Source organism: Salmo salar, chromosome ssa19, assembly GCF_905237065.1.
Source record: "Salmo salar chromosome ssa19, Ssal_v3.1, whole genome shotgun sequence".
Classification (NCBI taxonomy): Eukaryota; Metazoa; Chordata; class Actinopteri; order Salmoniformes; family Salmonidae; genus Salmo; species Salmo salar.
The window spans coordinates 57,313,174-57,340,818 of record NC_059460.1 but is presented as its reverse complement, the minus strand read 5'-3'; the positions used below and the strand labels follow the sequence as shown (position 1 = coordinate 57,340,818).

General features: G+C 42.4%; 2 protein-coding genes across 4 annotated transcripts in view; one reads left to right on the top strand and one right to left on the bottom strand.

Annotated features, from left to right (window-relative positions):
- nlrc3 (NLR family, CARD domain containing 3) overlaps positions 1-6,185 on the top strand; it is a 29,126-nt gene extending 22,941 nt beyond the window's left edge. The window contains exons 20-21 of one of the 2 annotated variants that reach the window (XR_006760748.1): positions 3,637-3,856; positions 4,359-6,185. The gene's annotated coding sequence lies outside the window, so the exon portion shown is untranslated. The remainder of the gene's footprint in view (positions 1-3,636; positions 3,857-4,358) is intronic. The other variant, XM_014158904.2, reaches the window with a different exon arrangement.
- On the bottom strand, positions 930-27,645 carry cluap1 (clusterin associated protein 1). Of its 2 annotated transcripts, none has more exons than XM_045702546.1 (13): positions 27,529-27,645; positions 27,190-27,260; positions 19,021-19,132; positions 18,820-18,904; positions 18,197-18,376; positions 9,638-9,733; positions 9,191-9,274; positions 8,947-9,080; positions 3,700-3,841; positions 2,712-2,811; positions 2,396-2,506; positions 2,084-2,136; positions 930-1,219 (listed from the first exon to the last, which is right to left on the bottom strand). In XM_045702546.1, exons 2-13 carry the CDS (start codon positions 27,209-27,211, stop codon positions 1,049-1,051), a joined length of 1,290 nt encoding a protein of 429 aa, XP_045558502.1. In that variant the 5' UTR covers positions 27,212-27,260; positions 27,529-27,645; the 3' UTR covers positions 930-1,048. The 2 variants fall into 2 exon arrangements, with proteins under 2 accessions (XP_045558502.1, XP_014014382.1); XM_014158907.1 differs by having other exon boundaries at positions 2,739-2,811.

The window sequence follows — 27,645 nt, the reverse complement described above, 5'->3', positions numbered from 1 at the left end:
GGGATTTGTCGATTTATAGTCAGGTGTGGACGTGTGGTTTCGTTGCATCCAATGGCAGTTTCTGTGATAAGGTAACGCAATGAGCCTCTTGTGGATTTGATAGGTCCCAGTTCCCGACACCGCCAAAACAATACTATGCGGATGTCAATCTGAATCATAAGGCCGGAATTCAATCCAATCTTGCTTTGTCAGCTATGGACATTTTAAAGGCAATGTTTCCACGTTCGCAGAGACCAACAATGAAAATACCTGTCCTCAAAGATGGAAATGGAAGCACTGTACTGTCTTTGATGGAAGGCAGGCAGGCGGGAGGAGGCTTTGACCAGGTGGGACCATTCTAGCCAATGAGAGTGCAGATACGCGTGGCACAACTCTGATATAAAGTTTTTTGTTTGTTGCCAAAATGCCACGTGCATCCACTTCTGTCAGTGCGTTCGTAATAACCTAACCATTGTGAAACGTCAATTCAAATACAAATAAGCCTCACTTATCAAAATGATCGATAAACACTTTTGCTGACCAAATTGACTTCCTCACTTCCTGGTCTTATTTTCACTGATCGGATTGAATCCAGGCTTTAATATTCAACAGGACTGTAATTTCTGCTAGTATATGCTTGAAACGTGGCATGTCAGGCTCTAGGTCAGGGCTGTCCAACCCTGTTCCGCCCACATAGGGCAGAGGACAGAGTGAAGAGGGCCGAATCAGCAGAGTGAAGGTGATTTGTTAAAATGAGTGGCTGTGACTCCAGCTGCTGGCCAGCAGGAAGTCTCCAAGGTTACGGCCCCGTGTGATGAGAACTGAGGAGTGCTACTCTAGCTGGCTCTCCTCGTACCTGGCTCTATTGGCACGCGTGCTGTTAAGATGATTCAGTCATTTACTACTGAGTGGTGGACCACGGAACTAGATAACACTCACAAACAGGAAGCTCAGATTGGACAGAGTGTTTATTATATGATTACATTATTAGGTTATATGGAATAAAGTGTTTTGTTTGTCCTCAGTGCTCACGAGCTGTGATACAGTGTGTGTGTGTGTGTGTGTCAGCTTAAAAGTCATTATCGCTCTCCTCTAATAGCTGGGGCCTCAAGGGCCCCCTGGAGGGCCGGGATGGCTTGGGCGCCGGGACTTCTAGACTGTCGTTGTCGTCCTCCAGGTCCTCATTCTCCTCACCTTCCTCATCATCATCCTCGTCCACGTCTATCTCGCTGTCCTCTGTCTGAAAGAGCAGACAGAGTTAGTTAACAAGGTTCGTACCTTAGCATGATAGTGCCTTAACACAACTACAAGCCAAAGTCTGATGGGTTCTAGGAGGTTCGGGAAATTCTACACACATACAGGGTACATGGGGTAATGCTCAGCTAGTGCTAATACGACCACCTAGGGAAACATTTCACTGTGCAGTGCAACCAAACTCTAAACTACTACCAATCAGATGTTGCCATCTAATGAGCTAGCCAATCGGATCTACTCATGTGATCTGCTCAGTTCACATCCATCACGGCTAGGGGCAGATGCCACAGACTAGATCCCATGGTCCCACACCAACCTTTCCTGTCCTCCGTGTGGGGGCGCGAGGAAGTGAGTTGGACGCAACCGCTTTGGGCTTTTGAAATACGAATGGTGGAGAGAAAAGGAGGGAAATGAAGTGAAAAGGGGATAAAACAGAGAAATGAGATGATGAGGAACAGGATAGGTAGAAAGAACAGATGGGAGCGAGAGAGAGTGATGGAGAAAGACGAGAGGGCTCTGTGCATCTAGCCAGAGAAATCTCCATACACAAATTCATGGGAGACAAACCGATCTCTAGACACTGGAAACAGATTACCATTTGCCTCCTAGTCTCATTTCTATTGGACGTGCTGTCCTTTGTGGTGGCGTTACCTGGGAAGTGCTCTCTTGTCCTACTCTTCGTTTGCCTGCGGTAAAGTGGTGTCAGGCTGGCACTATCCTCTATCGACTGTAGTCATACCTCACTGGTAGGTATCACTTAATACGGAGTGAATGAGTTGAGTTTCTAAAAAGGAGTGAATCATTTTTTGTGGGGGGTGCTCGTCATCGTCATGGTTACCCCTTTACTGACCTCCTCGCTGTCTCCACCCTGCATGTTGCCGACGAGCCGCGCTCCGCCTCTCCCTGTTAGGATAGAGGTTTAAGGGTCAAGTGTGATATGAGGCAGCTGGGTCCCCGTGGGGACAGGGGTGGGCGACTCTTGAACCTGGGGGTTTTTCTCTCCAGCCGAACTGCAGTCTAACACACCTGATTCAAACGCTGTAGTTTAAAATCAGGTGTGTTGGAGCAGGGCTGGAACGAAAGCCTGCATAGCACACGGTGGCCCTCCTGGCTGGACATTGCCTCAGGAAGAGGGGTAAACGCTAGAGTAGAGAGTTAGTACCTGTCATAGGGCCGTTTCTGGTGGGACGGGGTTTAGAGGGTCTGCGATCCTCCATATCGCTGTCTGAACCCTCGTCGTCAGGGATGTCTATATCGGAGTCTTCGTCTTTGGCTATGGAGATACACAACTAGAGTATTACGGCCAAGGGCAGTATTTATTGATTAAAGCATGGCATTCAAAAATATTACAGGTGCAATGCAAGCAGAATGAGTTTTACCTCGGAATACAAATTGATTACTTTTCAAATTATGTGTGAGACTGTGTGTGATCATCAAGCGCGTGCTGTTGATTGTGGTTTATTGAGTGTGTGTCATACAGGTGTGTGTTACTGAGCGCGTGTCACCTCCACTTCTCATCAGCCTCCTCTCCTCCTCCCGCAGTTTGTGCTGCATCATCCTAAGGGTGTTCTCAGTCTCCTGAGATAGAACAAGAAAAAGAAGTCGATATAGCCTTTTGTACATCTGCCAATCACAATATATCAGCGAAGACCATGTTTCTAGGTAACAGCCAGTAGAATTCATACCAGGGGTGTGTGTGTTCAGTGAGGTGAAATGTTCACAATGTTGCAGATAGAAAAGTTTTCTTTTTTAATTGAGCTGACGGGATTCGCTGTTCTGCATGACAGACAATCACTTCTGTTCGACGTAATACAGGTAACTGCCAAAATAATGCAACCACTTAAGTAAATGAAAAATACAAAGTATATTAAAAGCAGGTGCTTCCACACAGGTGTGGTTCCTGAGTTAATTAAGCAATTAACATCCCATCATGCTTAGGGTCATGTTTAAAAATGCTGGGCAGGCCATTATTTTAGCTACCATGGCTAATACACTCATTGGATGACAATGCCCCCATCCACAGGGCACGAGTGGTCACTGAATGGTTTGATGAGCATGAAAACGATGTAAACCATATGCCATGTTCGTCTCAGTCACCAGATCTCAACCCAGTTGAACACTTATTGGAGATTCTGGAGCATCACCTGAGACAGCATTTTCCACCACCACCACCACCATCAACAAAAACCAAATGGTGTAATTTCATGTGGAAGAATGGTGTCGCATCCCTCCAATAGAGTTTCAGACACTTGTAGAATCCATGTCAAGGTGTATTGAAGCTGTTCTGGCGGCTCGAAGGTGGCCCAGCGCCCTATTAAAAACACTTTATGTTGGCGTTTCCTTTATTCTGGCAGTTACCTGCATATTTGTGAACATTCCATAACATCTCACCCTCTTGAACAGGCCCCCTGACGTCTATGGTACCAACCAAATACAACCCTATGACTGAGGAGGACGCTCGCTCACCTCAAACCTCTCCTGCTCCAGTCTATGGTAGTCCTCCAGCTGCTGCTCCAGGAAGCTCAGGTTACGGAACTTCTCCACGTAGGTCTCGTACTGCTTCTGCAGGTCCTCCTCAATCTTTTCATACTCATCCATGAATGCTGGCCTGGGAGAGGAACAGGTGTGTGAGTGTGAGAAAACTAGCGTTAAGCTGAAATGTTTGTGAGCTATTAATAAGACATCGTCTTAGAAAAATAAATGTAATAAAAATAAATAGAAATCTGCAACTATTTCAAGAGTTTTGGACTCTTTCACGTCTATATTATGGGATTGTTGTTTCTTGGCTTCTAGACTAGCACCCTGCTAAAATGTATTGATGTGCAAGAGAAAAGAGTTAAGCAGTAAGCACGTTTTATCTTCATGCCTAACTCATGAGCAAAGTTGATTCAATAATCTTTAAAGCATTGAATACGGTATTCATTTCTAATAAAAATTAAATTATATATTTTTTCCTACCGCTTCCCAGGTATTTATGAAACAAATATTGAGATACAGCATCAGGACAGTCTTGGGGCAAAAGTTAGCCTCTAGATGATAGTAACTTTAGTTCTGTACTGTAAGGGAAATCATGGGTCTTCAATTTGCGGTCAGCTCTGACCATTTTGTCTGACTTCTCTTTCCAGGCAGTATGGATATGGATGGAAAGTTCATTATTCTGGACAGGAAGGTGGCCAACCTGCACTCTGCTGGGCATGACTTACTCTATGGCGCAGAGGCATGTCAGATGAGTATCCTCCATCACCTATTGGAGGGGGTTCTTTCTCTCCCAATCATCCAGCGCCCCACTGTTCCAGGTGACTCACTAACTGGGCTTCTGAATAATAGCCCTACAACAGAGGCAAGGAGGAATACCAGTACCCGAGGAATCCTGATGGCACTTCCCTACTACCCTCAGAAATTCAAATCCTGGGTAGTCTCGAAACAAGCTGGGTCTGAGTGGAACTGGGTTGCTGTGGAGAGCCGGTGTGGAGGCCGGCGGGATGCTTCTCAGGTTTTCAACCAATGAGGGGAGAGGGTGGAGGCCAGTGCACAGGCCAATGGAGGATCTCGGACTATGACTACGAAGACAGTCCCAGTCTAGAAAAAGGCTCTGGACAACAGGGAGGACAAGGAGGGGGCAGAGAGGGCCCAGCAGAGGAAGAGAAAAGCTTCAAAGGGCGGCTTTGAGGACTCCGCCTCCTCCAGGAAGCACCCAATGTGGTTGTAAAGAGAAAAGTGGGTGTGGTCAGATGGGCAAGCAAGCACTTGGCCTACCTGTTTAAAGATATTCTCCGGTACTTCTATATTATTTAGCCTGTAGTTCTGAAATTAGCACCCACGAGCCAAAAGTGGTCCCCAAAAAGTGTGTACTACGTCACAAATGTGCAGATATGTGCACCACGTCATTGCTCTCTCGCTGCTGTGTGTGTGTCTTGCTAGCTGCCACTCAAATGGTGAGGGGTTGAAGCTTGTTGGCTGAAACTCAAATTGCTAGGTGGCTGGCCCACACGGGGGTAAATCTAGGGGAAATGGCGCCGCTCAGTTTCCAGAAAACAGTCGCTTTCAAACTAGGGATTTTGTGGCTAATTGAGGTAAAACAGTAATTCTGCTTATAGATTAAGCATGCATGAACTACACATTGACACATCCAGCCCAAACCGGGAGGTTTAAAAAAAATACTTCCTAGTCGCCAAAGTACCGGAGCATGTCTTTAAGATGCACTACACCAGCATCCAGGGATCCTCCAGTTAAACAGCTCCTCTGATGTATATTACCTTACATAAAACAACTGAAATGTTTTTGTTGCAACTTTGCCAAAGTGTGCGCTGTCCTTTTTTACTCAATTATTCGATTGTTTCTTGGGTTTTACAACCCTGCTATAATTTGTTATTTTTTTTGGCTTGTGAGAACAGAGTTGAGCACATTCCATCTATATCTATGATGTTTTGGTCACATCAAGTGTTAGAGCATAGAAAAACAAATCCACCTTAATCAATGTGCTACCATACTACTTGCTGTCTGGATTTGTCTCTTACAATGTCTTTAAAAACACCCACACCAGTAGAAATCCACTTTTTCGCGCTGAAAGATGACGGCAAGAGCTTACCCATGATGTTGCACAAAGATTTAAGTCAATAAGTAATCGTTTTAGCCCAAGTATGATATATTTGGCCTTGAAGTGACAAATCCGAACTGCCCACTTCATGCAAATCTGTGTGAATGATATGACATACACATACTTTTCAGCTTACGTTTTGTTTAAGGGCTGGGTTTTATTTGAATGTTACCACCCACCAGCATGGCATTGTTTATTAAATCAGAAACAGCTGCAAATGAGATGAGGCAAATAGCCTTGTGTCCACTTGGCCACCTGAGCCGTGGAGCAAATTAAAATAGTATTATTTTGCACCTCCACAAGTGTCTATCCAGATAATGAAAAGGCACCCACAAAATAAAATTTAAGGAACTTATAGTTACATGTCATTTGTGGTGTGCATGATCATGAGCAAAGTCATTGTTGCCTATCATTTCACTTCCCCTGTAAGAACCATGAGCAGTGGCTGACTTGGCTTTGCTATACCGCAACCTGCCAGAAGCCTATCTACCAAAAGTTGCATCGTGTTCATTATAAAATGTAGAAAACCGCATATCAGCTATCTTTTAATAGTTATCCATGTTACCCGAGCGTCATCTTATTTTTTCTAACTATTTAAAAACTTTGGAAATAACCAGGATTACTTTATCCTATCCCAGGTATTCCTTAAAGAGGTGGGGTTTCAAGTGTCTCCGGAAGGTGGTGATTATGCTTATGCTTTCTTAGCAGTGTTTCCGCTGCAGTCATTTATCTGTGGCACTGCGCAATGGCAAAACTATTGCCGGCATGCCCCGAAAATATGGAACATGAAAAAATATTTCTGCCGAGGAGCACTTTGAAGATGCTAGAACAGTCCACATTTTATTTCCATCTGCAAACAAAACAAGTAATGAATAGAAAAATCTGACAACCCCATAGTAGAATGGTTGATCTATTTACCCATTTGGCTTGTTGTTGTGTGTTCTATGCAAGATAAATATTCCTATCAATACGCATTCAAGTTACAATTGCTTTAGGGAGGGAAACATGCATTCTTATAAGCAGTCAATGCACAACAATTCTTGTAATCGTGAAAACAGCAGTTTTAATGGCATTTGTTAAAAAGGGGGGGTCCCAGTTTTCCATTACTACTTAATTTATTTCAACTCCTAAATATGCGCGAACTTCACCATTTTAAACCCAGAGTTTTTAGCAGCAGCATGGTTAAGCACATTGCCTTAGCTGCAATTTGTTGTGAGTGCATAGGAGAGAGTGGGGCTAAATGGACAACATTTTGAGGGACATAACATTTGTCAAATAGATGCTAACTAGTTCAAATATCATATTTAGGATCTCGCTAATGATTAGCCCAATAGGGTACATGCTTGGGATGTAACGATTCACCGATGCCCATTGGTCCCTGACTCAAATGTTTAAGTGTATCAGTCCGCGCATGCATCAGTCAGAAAATCGTTTCAAACATTACAGTGACAACTGATGCGCCTTCTCTTTTAGTGTCAAACTGCATGTACGGTGTTGATTCATTGATCTACAAGTCATTTTTGCTTGCCGAACCACCCCAGGCAATATCAGTAGCCTAGTCAAACGGCGCACTGTACCCAGCTTCACAAGGTAGGCAGCCTGTTCCTGAACGGCACCTTCAGCATTCAAATGCTAAAATGGCTTGCGTGATATTAGGCTTCATTGGTTGAGTGACAACCTACGTCATTTCTAGGTTATTGTTATCTGTGCGCAGTTGAAAATGGTGTTTTACAAGAATGAAAGTAAACTACCGGAGACATCTGGCTATACATTATTTTAATTGTTCAGGTTCACCATCAGCAATAGTTTTGGTAGTTCTGCTTTAAATAAATCAGTGTACTGTATGTGGTCATTTTTAGATATACAGGGTAAAGTTGATCATTTCATAACAAGGACATAAATAACTTTGGGAGGTGCAATGCAAGGCCGAAGATAGACGTTCACTCCGTAAAAACTTCCAAACGGTCAAAACCATTTGATTTTGAGATGGGGGTGAAATCCAAAATTGTGCTATATATTCATTGCCCATGTCATAGCTAATTTGTAAACGATAAATATTGATACATTACTAGCGCAAACACTTAATCTGCAAAAATGACAAGTTAATTAGTGGGTGATGGTGATTTCAGAACCAAATGAGGGGACAAAAAAAAAAGATGGTAGTGGGGTGGTAGATACCTAGTTTCCCTTATGGCTCTGCTCAAGTGCCTACATAGGGCTCCCAAGTGGCGCAGCGGTCTAAGGCACTGCATCTAAGTGCTTGAGGTGTCACTACAGAGACCCTGGTTCGAATCCAGGCTGTATCACAACCGGCCGTGATTGGGGTCCCATAGGGCGGCGCACAATTGGCCCAGCATCGTCCGGGTTTGGCCGGTCTAGGCCGTCATTGCAGATAAGAATTTGTTCTTAACTGACTTGCCTAGTTAAATAAAGGTTAAATAAATAAAATAGTACATACACCATAAACACACATCATCTCAGATCCAGCTCATGAGCTCCATCATCAGCAGATTTTAATTTAGAATAGAAAATTCATGTTTATACAACAAATGTTAGTGCATCGAATCGTGTCAAACTGAATCGCATTGATTTGTTCTCGAATCAAACCGAATCACACCGAATCATTTCAAACTAAAACGTATCATTCCTGTATCGTATCGGAGCCCATGTATCTAGATATGTATCAAATCATCTTGAAAGGGAAAGATGCACATCCCTAGTAAATGAACATAGGCAACCCCATGCTTCAGCCTATTTATTTATAGCCACTATGCTGCGTCAGTTGGGCTACAGGTTATAATGCTCATTGCTAATAGCATACCTGATAATATGGACCATGCATATAGCCTATGTTAAAATATGTGAAATTAATTTCATGGTCCAATAGGTTAAAATAATTTGTACAAATAATTTGACCAATATGTTATTGGGCTCATTTCTCGAGGTAGAAATTATATTTTAGATGGTGTCAGCATAATTGTATTTTCATTCATTTTGGAGTACAATGTCCTTTTAAAAAGTAATCAGAACTGAGCTTCTCAGTCCTTCTAAATATATATATATATATATATATTTTTTTTTAAACACAATTGTCACAGAAGTTTCTCCTAACTCACCGTACACTCTGTAGAGTCTGGAGTCTCTTCTGATTCCTCTCCAGCTCCTGTTTCTTCTTCTCCATTTTGGACTCCAGGCTGGTCTCATCTGAGGACACGTTGTTCAGCATGTCTTTGGTTTTATCCACGCTTTCCTGGACCACAGAGCAAGACACATATACATTAGCTAGAGTGGTTGCTATTGAGAGTGAATGGTGGTGGAACAGACATATGAGCCGTGTCTGTAACTCAAGACATTACACACCAAAACTTCCTTGATGGCTGCTCTGAGGGCCTTCTCTGTCTCGTTGATCTCCAAGGGTCTGGAGATGGCAGCAGTTCTCATCTCCTATAATGGAAAGAGACAGGATCAACATGATAAGGTTCAATTCTCAAAGACAACATGTAATTATAAATCTGTCACAGATATTCTGGTGAGGAATGACAGACATTTTTCCCCAAAATTTGTGGGGTTCATACTTCTAAGTAACCAGTGTGTGCCTGTCTGCAGCGTTCCAATGTCTTCTCAAATCAAGTGCCGTGTCAAATATTTTAAAATGATACAGATGTCTTTGGTAACATCTCCACATATTGGGGGGGCTGACAAACCGTCTCCCACAGTCCCAGACATGCAGTCAAAATGTCTGATTGCTTTCCCCATCCGTGGTGTGTTTCTGAGCCTGTGTGTGTGTGTGTGGTGTGTTTCCTTCACCCTCAGGTCCACCTCCTTCCCCAGCAGGTCGTAAAGCGACGCTCCTTTAGACGTGATCTCCGAGGCCAGCTGCCTCGCTGCCTTCAGGTCTGCAATCTGGATCACAGACAAGAGAAGGAGAATTCAGAGGAGAAAGCCTGGAAAAGTACATTTGAAAACACTAACACGTAATACAGAAAATAACAATATTTCATGACGATAAGAGTTGTTTTTCTTTCCTTTCTTGTGTGCAATTTTCATGGTGGTGTCCCCAGCCACATCATCAATAACTAAATATTGTAATAGCGGGGAAAAACACCAGGGCCCAGATTCACAAAACACCTCTTACGCAAAAACTTAAGAAGCTTCTTAAGAAAAAAAAGTTCATAAGATAGTTCGTAAGTGTTATTCATCAACAATATCTTAAGATTCTTATGAACTTCTCAAATATCTTCTTACGAATGTTTGTTGCAAGGCAACCATTTTAGCTATCTAGCTAGCAATGGCAATCATGTTAGCATATTTCGTACTGAGATTACTGTTCTAAAACATGTTCTTGGGTTTAAAATAATCAATAATGAAACTTTCAGATGAAGTCTGAGTGAATTAAACATGTTCAATTGCTTTCATGAGATTTTTCTCTCACTGCCCTGAGTTTAAGACAAGGGTTTAGATATCTTAGAATTAACAACATTTCCAAGAACTTTATTTTCAATAATCGAATTTCTTCTTAACTTTTTGCTTAAGGAGAACATAAGTATCGCAATAACATTTCCAATAATCTTTTTGAGGAATAGCAACTTAGCTTAACATTCTTCTTAAGTCTATAGTTAAGGGAAAAATGGCATTTAAGACATTTCTTCTCAAGAAGGTTTTGTGAATCTGGGCCCAGTACTTAAGGGCTGTTGACTGTGACTGCTAGTTTTGGGTTGTCACCAGTGGTTATTGATTCGTTCAAGTACTGATTACAGCCTGAATGTCTGGCCTGTGGTTATGGAGGATGTGGTGGCTAATTTCTGCATTACCAAATGAGAAGAGTTACAAACACACCAGTCCGAGTTAAACTACATCTTTAATACTTTAGATACTTTTGCAAAAGGTATTGACCCCCAATAATGCACTCTCTCAAATGAATCATTGAATGAGGTGATTACAGAATGGCTACAGGGATCTTTTATAGCAACGATACACCCCCTTCAACGTACATTGACAAACCACAGATACTTAGTAACAGTTCACAAAGGTTAAGTTTTGTATGACAGATATCAATAAAACACATCAGACAGTAACTGCTATGTCAACAGGATTAATGCTATAGCCCAGTATCTGGTCTCCTTAGAACCGTCCCTCCCTGGTACGGTATTGAACAGAACTATCCAATGGCATATATCAATTGTCAACTCTAGATACTCCCATCTCAAGCAAACCCCCTCTTGACCCCACTCCTGGACAGGCTCACTGGGGAGTGAGCCTCTAGGCCATATATTATCACAGGATAAGTGTGAGATCTAACAGAGGACATAGAAGGGTCCATTTACTGCCATAATCCTCCCCACAATAAAGAAAAGGGAGTGACTTGCTCACAGACATTGTGGAGACAAGTCATTGGTTCCCCATTAATCACACCATCCCTTCACATGGTTTAAGAAATAGGTAAAGACACATTCCCATGACGACAAGTCTGACCTCTCCCCTCTCTGGGCCCCAAGTGTCTGAGCCCCAGCTAAGGGAGACGTGCAACTGAAAAGACACCAGAGTCCAATGGACACTTTCTAATGACAAGTACCTCAAATAAGCATATTATACTAATAAAACATCTTAATTATCTATGTTACCCAACTAATTCTGATTCGTCCACGACAAGGACTGCATCTTTGTGCCTCATGCAATGTATTGTTCTGCAACATAAGCATGAAGCGCTAAGTACACAAAGTGTGGGGATATCCAACCCTTGTCATATGATGAAGCTGTAAAGTCTCAAAGTAACATTTCGCTTGTTTGCAATGTATGCTGTTTAAACATAGTGCCAAAGTTTGGGATGCTGGACACAAGCAGGGATAATGAGTGCAATCTAGATGAGTTAGTTGATATATCAGCAATGGGCACAGAAAATGACATGTTTGACTGTTTGAAATCGGAGAAGACTTCACTTTATTCATGTCAACGCATGGAGCCTGCTGCCGGAATTAGAGGAATTAAAACCCCTCGCTTCTAACACCTGGGCTGCAGTAGTTGCTGTGACTGAGACATGGCTCGACGGGTCAATTGGAGGACAATGAGGTTGAGCTACCTGGTTATAGCATTCATAGAATTGACTGAAACGGTGGCTCCATGTGTTTTTTTACTAGGAATGATTTTAACCCTGGTTCAGATCTGAAAATGGATGGACTTGAGGTTGCACCAGTAGCTATACTTCTTCCTAAATGTCATGCTATAGTTCTTGGTGTGTGCTACTGGACTCCTAAGCAGAATCATTTCTATGATTACTTGAATCGAATTGCTGTGATCACAATGTATTTGCTGATAGAGAATATATTCTGCTTGGCGATTGTAATACAAATGTGCAGTTATCACCCAAGAAAAGTACACTAGGAAATGCCCTGTATAACTGAAACAACTGATTGTTGAGCCAACCCGGGTGTGTAGAGAGTAAGTCAACTTTGGATTTGATTATTGTATCATCAGACCAAGAGAACGTCTGTCAGTCAGGAGTCTTAAATATTGGTTTTAGTGATCATATGGTAACCTACTGTACCCGTAAGAAATCCAAAATACTACTTGAGCCAGGTAATAACTACATGAAAGTACGGTCTATGAAAAAAATTGTCAAAGGAGCGTTTTGTAGAAGTACTTGGAAATTTGGATTGGTCTCATGTACAAAACTGTGGTGTTGATCAAGCTTGGTATCTTTTAAAGATGTGTTTCTGTCTGCACTCGACTCTGGCTCCGATGAAACAAATTTGAATCATACAGCGGTCAGGGAAATGGATCACTTCCGAGATCTTAGACCTCATAAGGAGAAGGGATCGCTACCTGGCCAAATTCAAAAGGACAAATATACAAGATTATGATGGTAACTAGATACAAAATGGATAAAGGTCAAATCCAAACATTACATAGACACTGTTAATGACAAATTACATCAGACTCGTAAACTGCGGAAAATTTGAAAGGACATTGGCTCAAAAACTCCCCATAAGGTCAAATCCTGTAGTGTTGGCCTGGATATTGATGATGTTTTATGCGATGACCAGACAAAAGGTTGCAAATATATATATATATATTTATGCTGATGCTGATATATACACATATATTTTTTTTTACCACTATAGCCTCATCTCTGGTTAAGTTGTTACCGACCTGCTCTGGACACTATGGCCAGTCTTTCATTAACAACTTTTACCATAGCAAAGGTATCACAAATTATTTGTTTGAGCTGTGCATGGTAACAGAGGACAAAGTACCCACAAAACACCAGTCTCAACGTCAACAGTGAAGAGGCGACTCCGGGATGCTGGTCTTCTAGGCAGAGTTCCTCTGTCCAGTGTCTGTGTTCTTTTGCCCATCTTAATCTTTCCTTTTTATTGGCCAGTCTGAGATATGGCTTTTTCTTTGCAACTCTGCCTAGAAGGCCAGCATCCCGGAGTCGCCTCTTCACTGTTGATGTTGAGACTGGTGTTTTGCGCGTACTATTTAATGAAGCCGACAGTTGAGGACTTGTGAGACGTCTGTTTCTCAAACTAGACACTAATTTACTTGTCCTCTTGCTCAGTTGTGCAACGGGGCCTCCCACTCCTCTTTCTATTCTGGTTAGAGCCAGTTTGCGCTGTTCTGTGAAGGGAGTAGTACACAGCATTGTACGAGATCTTCAGTTTCTTGGCAATTTCCCGCATGGAATAGCCTTCATTTCTCAGAACAAGAATAGACTGACGAGTTCCAGAAGAAAGTTCTTTGTTTCTGGCCATTTTGAGCCTATAATCAAACCCACAAATGCTGATGCTCCAGATATTCAACTAGTCTAAAGAAGGACAGTTGTATTGCTTCTTTAATAAGCACAACAGGTTTCAGCTGTGCTAACATAATTGTAAAAGGGTTTTCTAATGATCAATACTCCTTTTAAAATGATAAACTTGGATTAGCTAACACAACGTGCCATTGGAACACAGGAGTGATGGTTGCTGATAGTGGGCCTTTGTACACCTATGGAGACATTCCATTAACAAATCTGCCTTTTCCAGCTACAATAGTCATTTACAATATTAGCAATAGCTACACTGTATTTCTGATCAATTTGATGTTATTTTAAATGGACAAAAACATTTGCTTTTCTTTCAAAAACAAGGACATTTCTAAGTGACCCTAAACTTTGAACGGTAGTGTATATATTCTTATTCCATTCCTTTACTTTTGTGTCTATTAGATAGTTGTTGTGGCAGGAAAGTGAGAAGAGGAGCTATACAGGTATGATCATGTTAGACTTGTGGAAAGATTTTGACACTGTGGACCATGATATTCTCCTGATGAAACTGAAATGCACGGGTCTAAATGATGTAGCAGTGAATTGGTTTAGGTCTTATCTGACCAACAGAACACAAGTATGTAATGTTGGTGATGTTCTGTCAGAGGCCAAAGAAATATCCTGTGGAGTACCGCAGGGATCAATTTTAGGGCCTCTCTTATTTCTTATACATGTTAATGATATGCCAGCTACAGTAAAGTGCAAACTCCTGCTTTATGCTGATGACTCAGCCATACTGATATCAGTCAAGGATACAGTTTACATAGAGGAGACCCTGAGTAAGGAATTGCATTTTGTTAGAGATTGGTTGACTGACAACAAAATGTCGCTACATTTGGGAAAAACGGAATACATTTTTTTTGGAACAAAACGTAGATTGCTTAGGGCTGACAAGATAAAAGGTAAACTGTGCAAGCAAGGAGATTGAATCTAAAACAAGTGTAACTTATTTTGGTGTGTCCCTAGATCAATCCCTTTCTGGAGAACTGATTGCTGCTAAAATGATTTCTAAAATGGCGAACAAATTGAAATGGTTTATATCGTAATACTAGATATTTTAACATCAAAGTTAAGAAACTGCTTGTCTTAACCTTGATTCAGTGTAATTTTGATTATGCCTGCTCTGCATGGTATAGTGGGCTATCAAAAAAGCTGAAAAGGAGAATACAGGTCATGCAAAATAATGTTATCAGGTACATGCTTAAATGCCCCCCCTAGGACCTATATAGGGGTACAGGAGTTTCTGGAGGTGGGCTTGTTGCTTTTGGAGTCCAGAATGATGACAGAAGTGAGTGCTATGGGGCGATAGTCATTTAGTTCAGTTACCTTTTCTTTCTTGGGTACAGGAACAATGGTGGCCAACTCTGGGATAGATTGAAAATGTCCGTAAACACACCAGCTAGTTGGTCTGCGCATGCTCCGAGGACGTGCTTGGGATGCCGTCTGGGCCGGCAGCCTTGCGAGGGTGAACACGCTTAAATGTCTTACATCGGCCACGGAGATGGAGAAGCCACAGTCTTTGGTAGCCTGCCGCATCAGCGGCACTGTGTTATCCTCAAAGTGAGCGAAGGTGTTTAACTTATCTGGAAGCAAGACGTCGGTGTCCACGACGTGGCTGGTTTTCCTTTTGTAGTCTGTGATTTAACTAGGCAAGTCAGTTAAGAACAAATTCTTATTAACAATGACGGCCAAACCCTAACCTGGACGACGCTGGGACAATTGTGAGCCGCCCTATGGGACTCCCAATCACAGCCGGTTGTGATACAGCCTGGATTCGAACCAGGGTGTCTGTAGTGACGCCTCTAGCACTGAGATGCAGTGCAGTAGAACGCTGCGCCACTCGGGAGCCCACTAATATCAACAAAATTGTTATGACATACTTTGTCACAATCAACTGCGATAATTGTCTAGTAAAATATATGATTTTGTCATTCCTTCTAAGATTCTGATCTACGTCAGTGTGTACAGAGATGCCAAAAGTGGTCAAAATGCATATCCCAACCAGTTTAGGAGGGTCGAACCTAGGGGTGTGAACGTTTAAACGAAATTGGGATCTTTAACGTTAAGAAAAACCCGTAACAGAAAAACAATGGTTTTCCCCCCTCCACAAAACTCAAATCACAGTGCAGCTGGCTCGCCTGCTCTTTCTCTTCGCTAATGATGCGAGTGTGTGTTCAGTCTTCGGTGTGTTGCGTGTAAAATATCCTAGCCTATTAATTGATGATAAAGCCCTGCTTTACTGAAGTTGCGAGACATTGAAAGACAAGAAATTGCGAACTACAACATTCCAGCATGCCCCTCCTCTCTCTCTCCGTCCCTTGCTAGCTCGCTATGAAAGATCAGAGTGTTTGTGTTCTCGGAAGCACGGCAACTAAAATCCATTCCAAAAATACTGAATCTTAGTAATCGATTCCTAGTGGACGATTCCTACCCCCAAAAAGCAATGTCCTTCCCTGACTTTTCCTAAATGGTTGTATTTTACATTGCTCATGTCAGAATTTTTCAACTCACAAACAGAAGAGTATTTAGAGCCTTTTACCCCATAACTATTCACAACTTAACCCGCAAGACAATGAGCTATAGGATGTTTTGTACCCAGCCAGGCACTAGGCATGCGTCTCTGTCTCTATCTCCACACTGAAGCATACCACACTGCATCCTTGCCTCTGAAGCGAAGCAGGGTTGGTCTTGGATGGGAGACCAGAAGGATTAGGAGGCACTTTCCTCTGGTCTAAAAAAAATATTAGCCCAATGCCCCAGGGCAGTGATTTGAACATTACCCTGTATAGGGTGCCGTCTTTCGGATGGGAAGTTAAAACGGGTGTCCTGATTCGCTGTGGTCACTAAAGATCCCATGGCACTTATCGTCAGAGTAGGGGTGTTAACAACGGTGTCCTGGCTAAAACGGTGTCCTGGCTAAAATCCCAATCTGGCCCTCATGCCACCTAATCATTCCAAGCTTCCAATTGGCTTATTCATCCCCCCTCCTCTCCCCTGTAACTATTCCCCAGGTTGTTGCTGTAAATGAGAATGTGTTCTTAGTCAATTTACCTGGTAAAATAAGGTTATAGATAAGAATGAATGGGCGATAATTGTGCACGTTACTTCACAATTAAACTAGGCCTAACTGAACGATAAGGACGGTGAAGAGGTTGATTTAATTTATAAAAACAATAGTGTAATGACGAGATTGTGTTATGCCTACTCATCAGCATTGGCGCTCATGATTTTAGCAAATAATTTGACTGCGCGGCTTGCGGGTTAATACTGTATCATTCTCTTTTACTTTGTCAAACAAAGCTGTTACAGGACTGTTTTATTTGCTATAACTAAATGTATTGTAAGGGAAATGAAAACATTCTACATGTTGCACTAGGCTTTTAGAATACGGCAAAACATATCCTTGACGCTATCCGAGGTGATGAGCGAGGGGAAGCAAACGATGCTAGTCAGCCTGCGTATCAAAACTACACATAAACTAATTTCACAAACAATAAGAGTTAGCCTAAAGACAAGATTCAATTAACAATAGTTGATGAGTGACAATATTATGGGTTGTAAAATTATACATGAAGAGATGGGCGCAAATTGGAATTGACAGATACAGGGAAGGGAGCACAACTATCAAATCCTCCAAGTAAAACGTTTCACAAAGAGCATATTCTGCAGTTTCTATGACACTTACCTTTGTCAAATAACTCAAAATTCAAGAGGTGCAGCTCTATTTCCAAATATCACTTTTCTAAGAATAACCTGATGGCCATGGAATTCATCCTTTACAATTGTTTATGCACTATTTAACAAGAGTTGGTCCTTATGTTTGTACACCTTGCGGGTGGATATGCATCTGATGCATATGCTAAAGGTGACGCCCGGCAACGTTCTCTAGCGGGTATTTATAGGCTGAAAGGCCAGGCGGTTAGTGTTAAAAAGCCGTAGTGTACCCTTACAGACAAACAAAAACGCCGTAGCCGAGGCGCTTTCAAGGGTTTATGACTGCGGCAGATATACTTTAACTTCATTGCTCGGCCCTAGCGGTCATAATTAGGCCCATTATTTTGCATTGTGAATTGACGTGGAATTTAATGACTTTATCTTACCGTTTTAATGAAAAACCAATTTAAAAAAAAAATCTGTTTAAACCTTAAGCAAAATTGTCCATTTGTCACATCCGTGGTCGAACCCCCAAAAGGTCTGAACTGTCTTCACAGACAGGGCTGGGAGTATCTCCTTGTCTGTGCGGCTGAATATATTACAATACCAATAACCCTGTAACACCAACAGAGAAAGCCCACGCAGCCTTTGCTATGTCAGGGGTCCCCTGCTTATATTAACCTAGTCATATCTATGGGCTAAACAGAATCTTTCAGCAGAACCTTAGAAACCTACAGTACCGGACAACCATTTTGGATCTCCACTCCATTTCATCCTAAAAATTACAATTTCTTGCAGATCTTTTCTCATTTGGTAGATTTTTTTTGTTACATAGAAGGTACATGGAGTTAGCATATTTGGAGGTAGGACTACATAGAGTTCGCAACATGTTACAGTGTCATTCTCACCTTGGAACCCAAGTCAAACTTGAATTTGCTATTGTCCTCCTCCACTTTGTCCCCTGAGGCCATCTCCTTGGTCTTCATGGCACTGTACAGCACTGAGGTGATCTTCAACATCTCTTTCACAGCGTAGCCATCAGCCTGGTACAGACGCTTTGTGTTCACCTTGATGTGAGCCTTTGTTGCCTGGAATCAGGTGAAAGCACATTGAGTTCCCCTCCAAAACGTGTTAGCCTCGTAAACTACACATTCCCTTATTTTCTAAAGACATTTGCACTTAAAATTAAAGTGGCCTTGTTGAACATTTACCACAAAATAATACGATATGCGATAGACAAATATGGGAGGTCTCAAAATAAGCAAAATATTGACAAACAAACAGTCAAATAAATTAAACAAACGGAGTGGCTGTGAATCCAACTTCTCTGGACCCCTCTTCCCGACAGCTAAAGGTCCCTAAGCTTCGGTGCATGTACTTGACGCACTGTCTCTGCTCTACTGTACTCTGGCGAATGGTGCCCATTTAACAAAGTAAGACCAAGGCTGACGGGACTTTAGCTCTGGGGAAAAGGGATCCAGGGAGGCGAGAAGCAGGCGCCTGCCTTAAATAAATGACAATGCATCTTTACCATAAATTGGGCCACTGCCTTTATGAAGAAAATCCTGTCTGTCTCCGTGTCCACGTCACTCGGTATGTCCATTTGCGGTTCATATCTGTTGGAACGACAGAAACGTACGATACAATAAAAATCATTCCAACAGTGTGCTGTATCGTATGCATTTGTCAGAAGACTAGCTACTGCATTTGTCCGACTTCGCCTATTTATCACCTTTTCACAAGCCAAATGAGAATTTCTGCCACCAGAGTAAAGTTGGGGGTCCTGAAGTTCTCCATGGATATCAAGCGAGGATAGCCCAGAGCCCGCATCATTTCTGTGAAATCTGTCAAGAGATAGTTGATCTCATTATAACACAAATAACCAACTACTTTCTGCTGGCTGATACACAATAAGTTGGAAACCAGTAGAAAAAGGTAACTAGTGTCATGATGCCTGGACCAATAGTTCATATTGAACCCATCTGCTACCATAAATAGCAAGAAAGCTAGATTACTTTGGCAGATAGCCACCCTGTATTGCAAACCTTAGGAGAAACATCTTGTTTTCATCACGTAGCTAACGTTACAGTATAACTCATAATACCCATAAAGCCTAGTGGTCAAACACGGAAATGGTTCCAATTGTTTTATTCCCCCCATAAAATTTTTGCCATTAGGGGATTTCACAACCACTTCAAATAAGGTCCGTGTTAAGTAGGCTTACCCTGATGTGACATTTTGATAACCATGTAAATGTTTCTCTGACAATGTGAATTTTATCGAAACATTTACCTCCATTTACCCTATTTTTAAAAAAATGCTAATTAGCCGCTAATGTGGGTAGTCTATACATTCCTGTCGCAAACTTCATGTCACTCACATGGGCCATGACAATCTTGACGAGACTTCAAAGGTAAGAATCTTTGGATTAACTATCTCATGGTACCGAAATCTGTTTAAATGGACAATTCTGTGAACTGTGTTAGGTAAGTTAAAGTTTACACAATACTCATGGTTGCTAGCTAGATAGCAACATTAACCTGGCTAGATGGCTACACTAGATATTAGTCATTAAAACAAGTTGATCATTCTTTGGCTTTTATAAACCATCAGTCTAGCTTGCTAGTTAACTAGCTAGCTAACTTAGATGTTAAAGAGGTGTTCCTGATAATGTTTGTTTGTGTCTATGGGTGATGGGTGGGTACTTCAGGTACTACTTGACTTGTTTTTGTCATAATTGGTCAAGCTCATTACATTTTGTTGGGAATCATTGATGGACAGCAATATTCATGTTTCTGATTTTCAAGACTACTCAGGGACACTCAACAATTCTTGGAAAGCCATGCTGGTGTGTCTTTGGCATTCAAATTTGTGTAATTCTTTTGTGAAAAATTTAAAAAAAACTAACCCAGGGCTAGGTTTTCTGAAGACTGAGGTGGGGTTTCCTCTAACTTTTTACCTGGGCTTTGCTCCTTTCATATTTATTTTGATCCTGACAAACTCCCCAGTCCCTGCTGCTGACAAGCATACCCATAACATGATTCTGCCAACACAATACTTGAAAATAGAGAGGGTTTCACTGTGATGTATTGGAATTGCCCCAAACCTCTAGTTTTTATATTTAGGCCAGAAAGTACATTTATTTGCCGTGTTGCCTTGCAGTAATTCTTAACAGCCTTGTTGCAAACAAAATGGATGATTTGGAGTAGATTTTCTAACACAGCCTTATTTCTTTTCACTTTGTGAAAAAAAAGTTAAAGGGGTACAGACTTTCTTTAGGCACACTTGTGTTCAGATTACTTGTAATTTGCTAAATTTGTACCTTGTAAAATGTACACACACCAACGTTTGCCAAGCGTCCACTCGAAGCTTGTTCCACTGTAATCAATAGTGAGTGCAAATTAAATCACTCGCATCGATATTGTATGGAAAATCGATGGAGCTGGGACAATTCGCTGTCGCTACATGTGCCTTTTGTGCTCTTCTAAAAGACAAACCTCAAAGAACTAAGGTATGATACAAATACGGTGCATTCGAAAAGTATTCAAAATTGAGCTCAGGTGAATCCTGTTTCCATTGATCATCCCTAAGATGTTTATCCAACTTGATTGGAGTCCACTTGTGATAAATTCAATTGATTGGACATGATTTGGAAAGGCACATAACAGTCTATTTAAAAGGTCCAACAGTTGACAGTGCATGTCCGAGAAAAAAAAAAAACTAGCCATGAGGTTCAAGAAATTGTCCGTAGAGCGCCGGACAGGATTGTGTCGAGGCACAGATCTGGGGAAGGGTACCAAAAAAAAAATCTGCAGCATTGAAGGTCTCCAAGAACACAGTGGCCTCCATCATTCTTAAATGGAAGAAGTTTGGAACCACCAAGACTCTTCCTAGAGCTGGCCGCCCAGCCAAACTGAGCCATTGGGGAAAAGGGCCTTGGTCAGGGAGGTGACCAAGAACCTGATGGTTACTTTGACAGAGCTCCAGAGTTCCTCTGTGAAGATGGAAAAACCTTCCAGAAGGACAACCATCTCTGCAGCACTTCACTAATCAGGTCTGTATGGTAGAGTGGCCAGATGGAAGCCACTCTTCAGTAAGACACATGACAGCCTGCTTGGAGCGTGCCAAAAGGCACCGAAAGGACTCAGACCATGAGAAACATTCTCTGGTCTGATGAAACTAAAATTGAACTCTTTCGCATAAATGCCAAGTGTCACATCTGGAAGAAACCTGGCACCATCCCTACGGTGTAGAATGGTGGTGGCAGCATCATGCTGTGGGGATGTTTTGCAGCAGCACGGACTGGGAAACTAGTCAGGATCGAGGAAAAGACGAACGGAGCAAAGTACAGAGAGATCCTTGATGAAAACCTGCTCATGAGCGCTAAGGACCTCAGATTGGGATGAAGGTTCACATTCCAACAGGACAACGACCCTAAGCACACAGCCAAGACAACGCAGGAGTAGCTTCTGGACAAGTCGCAAAAACATCTGAACATCACACCTGTGGGACAGGTATAGGATGGCAACAACAACTGCCCAAGTTACACCAGGAATGCACAATCCCTCCATCAGTGCTCAGACTGTCCGCAATAGGCTGAGAGAGGCTGGACTGAGGGCTTGTAGGCAGGTCCTCACCAGACATCACTGGCAACAACGTCACCTATGGGCACAAACCCACCGTCACTGGACCAGACAGGACTGGCAAAAAGTACTCTTCACTGACGAGTCACGGTTTTGTATCACCAGGGGTGATGTTCGGATTCGCGTTTATCGTCAAAGGAATGAGCGTTACACCGAGTCCTGTACTCTGGAGCGGGATCGATTTGGAGGTGGAGGGTTCGTCATAGTCTGGGGCGGTGTGTCACAGCATCATCGGACTGAGCTTGTTGTCATTGCAGGCAATCTCAACGCTGTGCGTTACAGGGAAGACATCCTCCTCCCTCATTTTCTCGCCAGCTTGTCGTCTTAAAAAACTGAGTGGTGTAAAGTAGTGGTGTAAAGTACTTAAGTAAAAATACTTTAAAGTAGTACTTAAGTAGTCTCTTTACTATTAACATTTTTGACAACTTTTACTTTTCTTTAGGAATGAAGTAAAAGTATGTACTTTTTACTCCATACATTTTCCCTGACACCCAAAAGTACTCGTTACCTTTTGAATTTGTTTATTTGTTTAAATTTTTATTTCACCTTTATTTAACCAGGTAGGCCAGTTGAGAACAAGTTCTCATTTACAACTGCGACCTGGCCAAGATGAAGCAAAGCAGTGCGACAAAAACAATAACACAGAGTTACACATAAACATACATACAGTCAATAACACAATAGAAACATCCATGTACAGTGTGTGCAAATGTAGAAGAGTAAGTAGGTAAGGCAATAAAGAGACCATGGAGGCCATATAATTACAATTTAGCATTAACACTGGAGTGATAGATGTGCAGATGATGATGAGCAAATAGAGATACTGGGGTGCAAAAGAGCAAGAGGATAAGTAACAATATGAATGCTTAGCAAGACAGGAACATTATCTAATTCACACACTTATCAAGAGAACATCCCAGGTCCTCCCTACGGCCTCTGATCTGGCGGACTCACTAAACCAGGGGTGGGGAAACTTTTTGGCTCAGGGGCCAAATCGGGATTTTGAAATTCAATTGAGGGCCGCATTTTTTGGATGACCAATTGTTTGTTAAAATCAATTTGCGAGGGCCTTCCGAGTGGCGCAGCGGTCTAAGGCACTGCATTGCAGTGTTTGAGGAGTCACCACAGACCCGAGTTCAACCCCAGGCTGTGTCACAGCTGGCCGTGACTGGGAGACCCATGAGACGGTGCACAATTGGCCCAGTGTCATCTGGGGTAAGAGAGGGTTCAGCAGGCCGAGATTTCCTTATCCCATCGCGCTCTAGCGACTCCTGTGGCGGGTCGGGCGCATGCACGTTGACACGGTCGCCAGGTGTACGGTGTTTCCTCCGACACATTGGTGCGGCTGGCTTCCGGGTTAAGTGGGCATTGTGTCAAGAAGCAGTGCAACTTGGCTGGGCCGTGTTTTGGAGGACGCAAGGCTCTCGACCTTCACCTCTCCAGGGTCCGTACGGGAGTTGCAGCGATGGGACAAGACTGTAACTACCAATTGATACCAAGAAAGTGGGGAGAAAAAAAATGTGTAAAAAAACCCCGAAGTAAAACATTTTTTATGTCACGTGGCCCAGATTGAAGTGCCCAGCGGTCCGGAAACGGCTCAAAGGGCCGTACTTTGCCCCCCCCCTGCACTAAATACATGCTTAGTGTGTGTCTAAACACAAATTATCAATGAAACAACCAGGTACAACCCCAAATCTGTAAACACGGGCACCCTTATAGATATCATCCTGACCAACCTGCCCTCTAAATACACCTCTGCTGTCTTCAACCTGGATCTCAGCGATCACTGCTTCATTGCCTGCGTCCGTAATGGGTCTGCGGTCAAACGACCACCCCTCATCACTGTCAAAGCTCCCTAAAACACTTCAGCAAGCAGGCCTTTCTAATCAACCTGGCACGGGTATCCTGGAAGGATATTGACCTAATTTCGTCAGTAGAGGATGCCTGGTTATGTTTTTAAAAGTGCTTTCCTCACCATCTTAAATAAGCATGCCCCATTCAAAAAATGTAGAACCAGGAACAGATATAGCCTTTGGTTCACTCCAGACCTGACAACCCTTGGCCAGCACAAAAATAACCTGTGGCGTACTGTAGTAGCATCGAATAGCCACCGCGATATGCAACTTTTCAGGGAAGTTAGAAACCAATATACACAGGCAGTTAGGAAAGCAAAGGCTAGCTTTTTCAAGCAGAAATTTGCATCCAGTAGCACAAACTCACTCTTTCTAAAATGATCTGCCGAAATTGTTGCAACCCCTATTACTAGCCTGTTCAACCTCTCTTTCGTATAGTCTGAGATCCCCAAAGATTGGAAAGCTGCCGCAGTCATCCCCCTCTTAAAAAGGGGGAGACACTCTAGACCCAAACTGTTACAGACTATCTATCCTACCCTGCCTTTCTAAGGTCTTTGAAAGCCAAGTTAACAAACAAATCACCGAACATTTTGAATCCCACCATACCTTCTCCGCTATGCAATCTGGTTTCCGAGCTGGTCATGGGTGCACCTCAGCAACGCTCAAGGTCCTAAACGATATCATAACCGCCATTGATAAAAGACAATACTGTGCAGCCGTATTCATCGACCTGGCTTTCGACTTTGTCAATCACCACATTCTTATCGGCAGACTCAACAGCCTTGGTTTCTCAAATGACTGCCTTGCCTGGTTCACCAACTACTTCTCAGACAGAGTTCAGTGTGTCAAATCAGAGGGCCTGTTGTCTGGACCTCTGGCAGTCTCTATGGGGGTGCCACAGGGTTCAATTCTCGGGCCGACTCTTTTCTCTGTATACATCAATGATGTCGCTCTTGCTGCTGGTGATTCTCTGATCCACCTCTACGCAGACGACACCATTCTGTACACTTCTGGCCCTTCTTTGGACACTGTGTTAACTAACCTCCAGATGAGCTTCAACGCCATACAACTCTCCTTCCGTGGCCTCCAACTGCTCTTAAATGCAAGTAAAAGTAAATGCATGATCTTCAACCGATCACTGCCCGCACCCGCCCGCCCGACTAGCATCACTACTCAGGACGGTTCTGACTTAGAATATGTGGACAATTACAAATACCTAGGTGACTGGTTAGACTGTAAAACTTTCCTTCCAGACTCACATTAAGCATCTCCAATCCAAAATTAAATCTAGAATCGGCTTCCTATTTCGCAACAAAGCATCCTTCACTCATGCTGCCAAACATACCCTTGTAAAACTGACTATCCTACCGATCCTTGACTTCGGCGATGTCATTTACAAAATAGCCTCCAACACTCAGTCTATCACCGTGCCATCCGTTTTGTCACCAAAGCCCAATATTCAACCCACCAATGCGACCTGTATGCTCTCGTTGGCTGGCCCTCGCTTCATATTCGTCGCCAAACCCACAGGCTCCAAGTCTTTGCTAGGTAAAGCCCCGCCTTATCTCAGCTCACTGGTCACCATAGCTGCACCCACCCGTAGCACGCGCTCCAGCAGGTATATTTCACTGGTCACCCCAAAGCCTATTCCTCCTTTGGCCACCTTTCCTTACAGTTCTCTGCTGCCAGTGACTGGTACGAATTGCAAAAATCACTGAAGCTGGAGACTCATATCTCCCTCACTAACTTTAAGCATCAGCTGTCAGAGCAGCTCACAGATCACTGCACCTATACATAGCCCATCTGTAAATAGCCCATCCAACTACTTGTTTTGCTCCTTTGCACCCCAGTATCTCTACTTGCACAATCATCTTCTGCACATCTATCACTCCAGTGTTTAATTGCCTAATTGGAATTACTTCACCACTACGGCCTATTTACATTTACATTTTAGTCATTTAGCAGACGCCCCTATCCAGAGCGACTATTTATTGCCTTACCTCCCTAATCTTACCTCATTTGCACACACTGTATATAGATTTTTTCCTATTGTGTTATTGACTGTACATTTGTTTATTCCATGTGTAACTCTGTTGTTGTTTGTGTCGCACTGCTTTGCTTTATCTTGGCCAGTTCGCAGTTGTAAATGAGAACTTGTTCTCAACTGGCCTACCTGGTTAAATAACTGGTGAAAAAAATAATATATTTATTTTTTAAGTTGGTAAATTATGTCTGAGTTGGAGCGTGCCTGGCAACAACAAAAAAACGACAAAAAAACGACAAAATGTGCCTAATATAAGTACATGTTTGCGATTACGTTTACTTTTGATACTTAAGTTCATTTAAAACCAAATACTTTTAGACTTTTACTCAAGTAGTAATTACTAGGTGACCTTCACTTTTACTTGAGTCATTTTCTATTAAGGTATCTTAACTTTTACTCAAGTATGGCAATTGGGTACTTTTTCCACCACTGGAAATTAGTAAGCCATGGCTCTTAGGTCAGAGCCTATAAGGAAATTAATTGGGGTTTTGGATAAACACTGAAAATAAGGTCTGAGGTTAACACAGGTTTAACTTCTTCAGGCTAGGGTCCTTTTTCTCAATTTCCGCCTGACTGACGTGCCCAAAGTAAACTGCCTGTCACTCAGGCCCAGAAGCCAGGATATGCATACAATTGGTACCAATGGATAAAAATAAGGTCTGAGGTTAACACAGGTTTAAGGCTCCCGCATTCTTCGGTTCGGCTGGCAGCTAGCCGAAGGAGTGTGCATGCATACTTCCTTAAAGACCTTCACTTGGAAAACGAGGGGAAAAAGCGACAATAGTACTGTTTGTCCATCTTGATACACCCTTCCTCAAAATAGTCAGACTTAATCAAAGACAATTCATGAAATCTGTCATTCAATTTGACGTTTTTGCCGTCGAGATCTTAGTCGCAGTTTTTTTTCATGGTATTTCTCAAGTGGAAAAAAATACATTAAAACAACTCGAGGTTGTCATAATTGAATGACAAACATTCCATTGAAGAATCTCTAATGTTGACCAATGACCGACGAAGGGGCGTAGACTTCCTCCGAGAAAAGATGTGCTTTGTTTTCATTAACGTAGCTACAGAAAAGCTTCAAAATTCACAAAAAGTGACGTTAGGTGATGACGATTATCTGTTAGAACTAAACGTATAAGATATCCTAAGCCTTTGTTTACCAGACCTTATTTTCGGCTTTAATCTCATACCCCCATTAAATTCCCTATAGCATTAACTAACGAGCCACTGCGGGCCTCCGCGTTATTAGTGCCCACAAAAAGACGCCATTACTATTACTCTCTATTACAGACATTAATAGCTAATATATTTTTAACTACCTCTTCTGTCTGTGGTAACAGTTAGCTAACGTTACTTACTTCGTAAGTCTCTAAAGGACATAGTTTGTTCGTGTTGTGGCACTCAATCACCCAAGGAAGTCTTCTGGATCCTGAGAGATTTGAGAAAAATCAGATACTGCCTTATGCTACCAAAGTCAACGATTCAACTGTGGTGGCATCATCACTAACGTTACTTTAGCTAGCTAACTACGTTAACATGAGCCAAATCAGAAACATGACAGTCCGTAATATAACTATTTACATTAACTATACACTTCGAGCAATACACCTAGTTGATATCGTATTTGCGGCATAATGTTCTTAAAAGTTGCACACGATAACACAATACCTTCGCAAGGAAGTTTAAACACGATTTACCTGATCTTGGGTGTTAGATTGGCTAGCTTCTTCTATGAGGTATAGCTTGTTAGCTATCTGGCAGCAACAAAAAATATGCTTGCCCGTCTCTATGGAATCCAATACTACGGAATCATA

Bases quoted from the DNA above. Each gene is read 5' to 3' on its own strand.
- cluap1 (XM_045702546.1), bottom strand. From the start codon at position 27,211: ATGTCCTTTAGAGACTTACGAA. The intron at 9,734-18,196 runs GTGAGAATGACA...TCTGTGATCCAG, and splicing joins AGTTTGACTTGGGTTCCAAG to ATTGCAGACCTGAAGGCAGC. The intron at 2,812-3,699 runs GTGAGCGAGCGT...GTTCTATCTCAG, and splicing joins TGGAGCAGGAGAGGTTTGAG to GAGACTGAGAACACCCTTAG.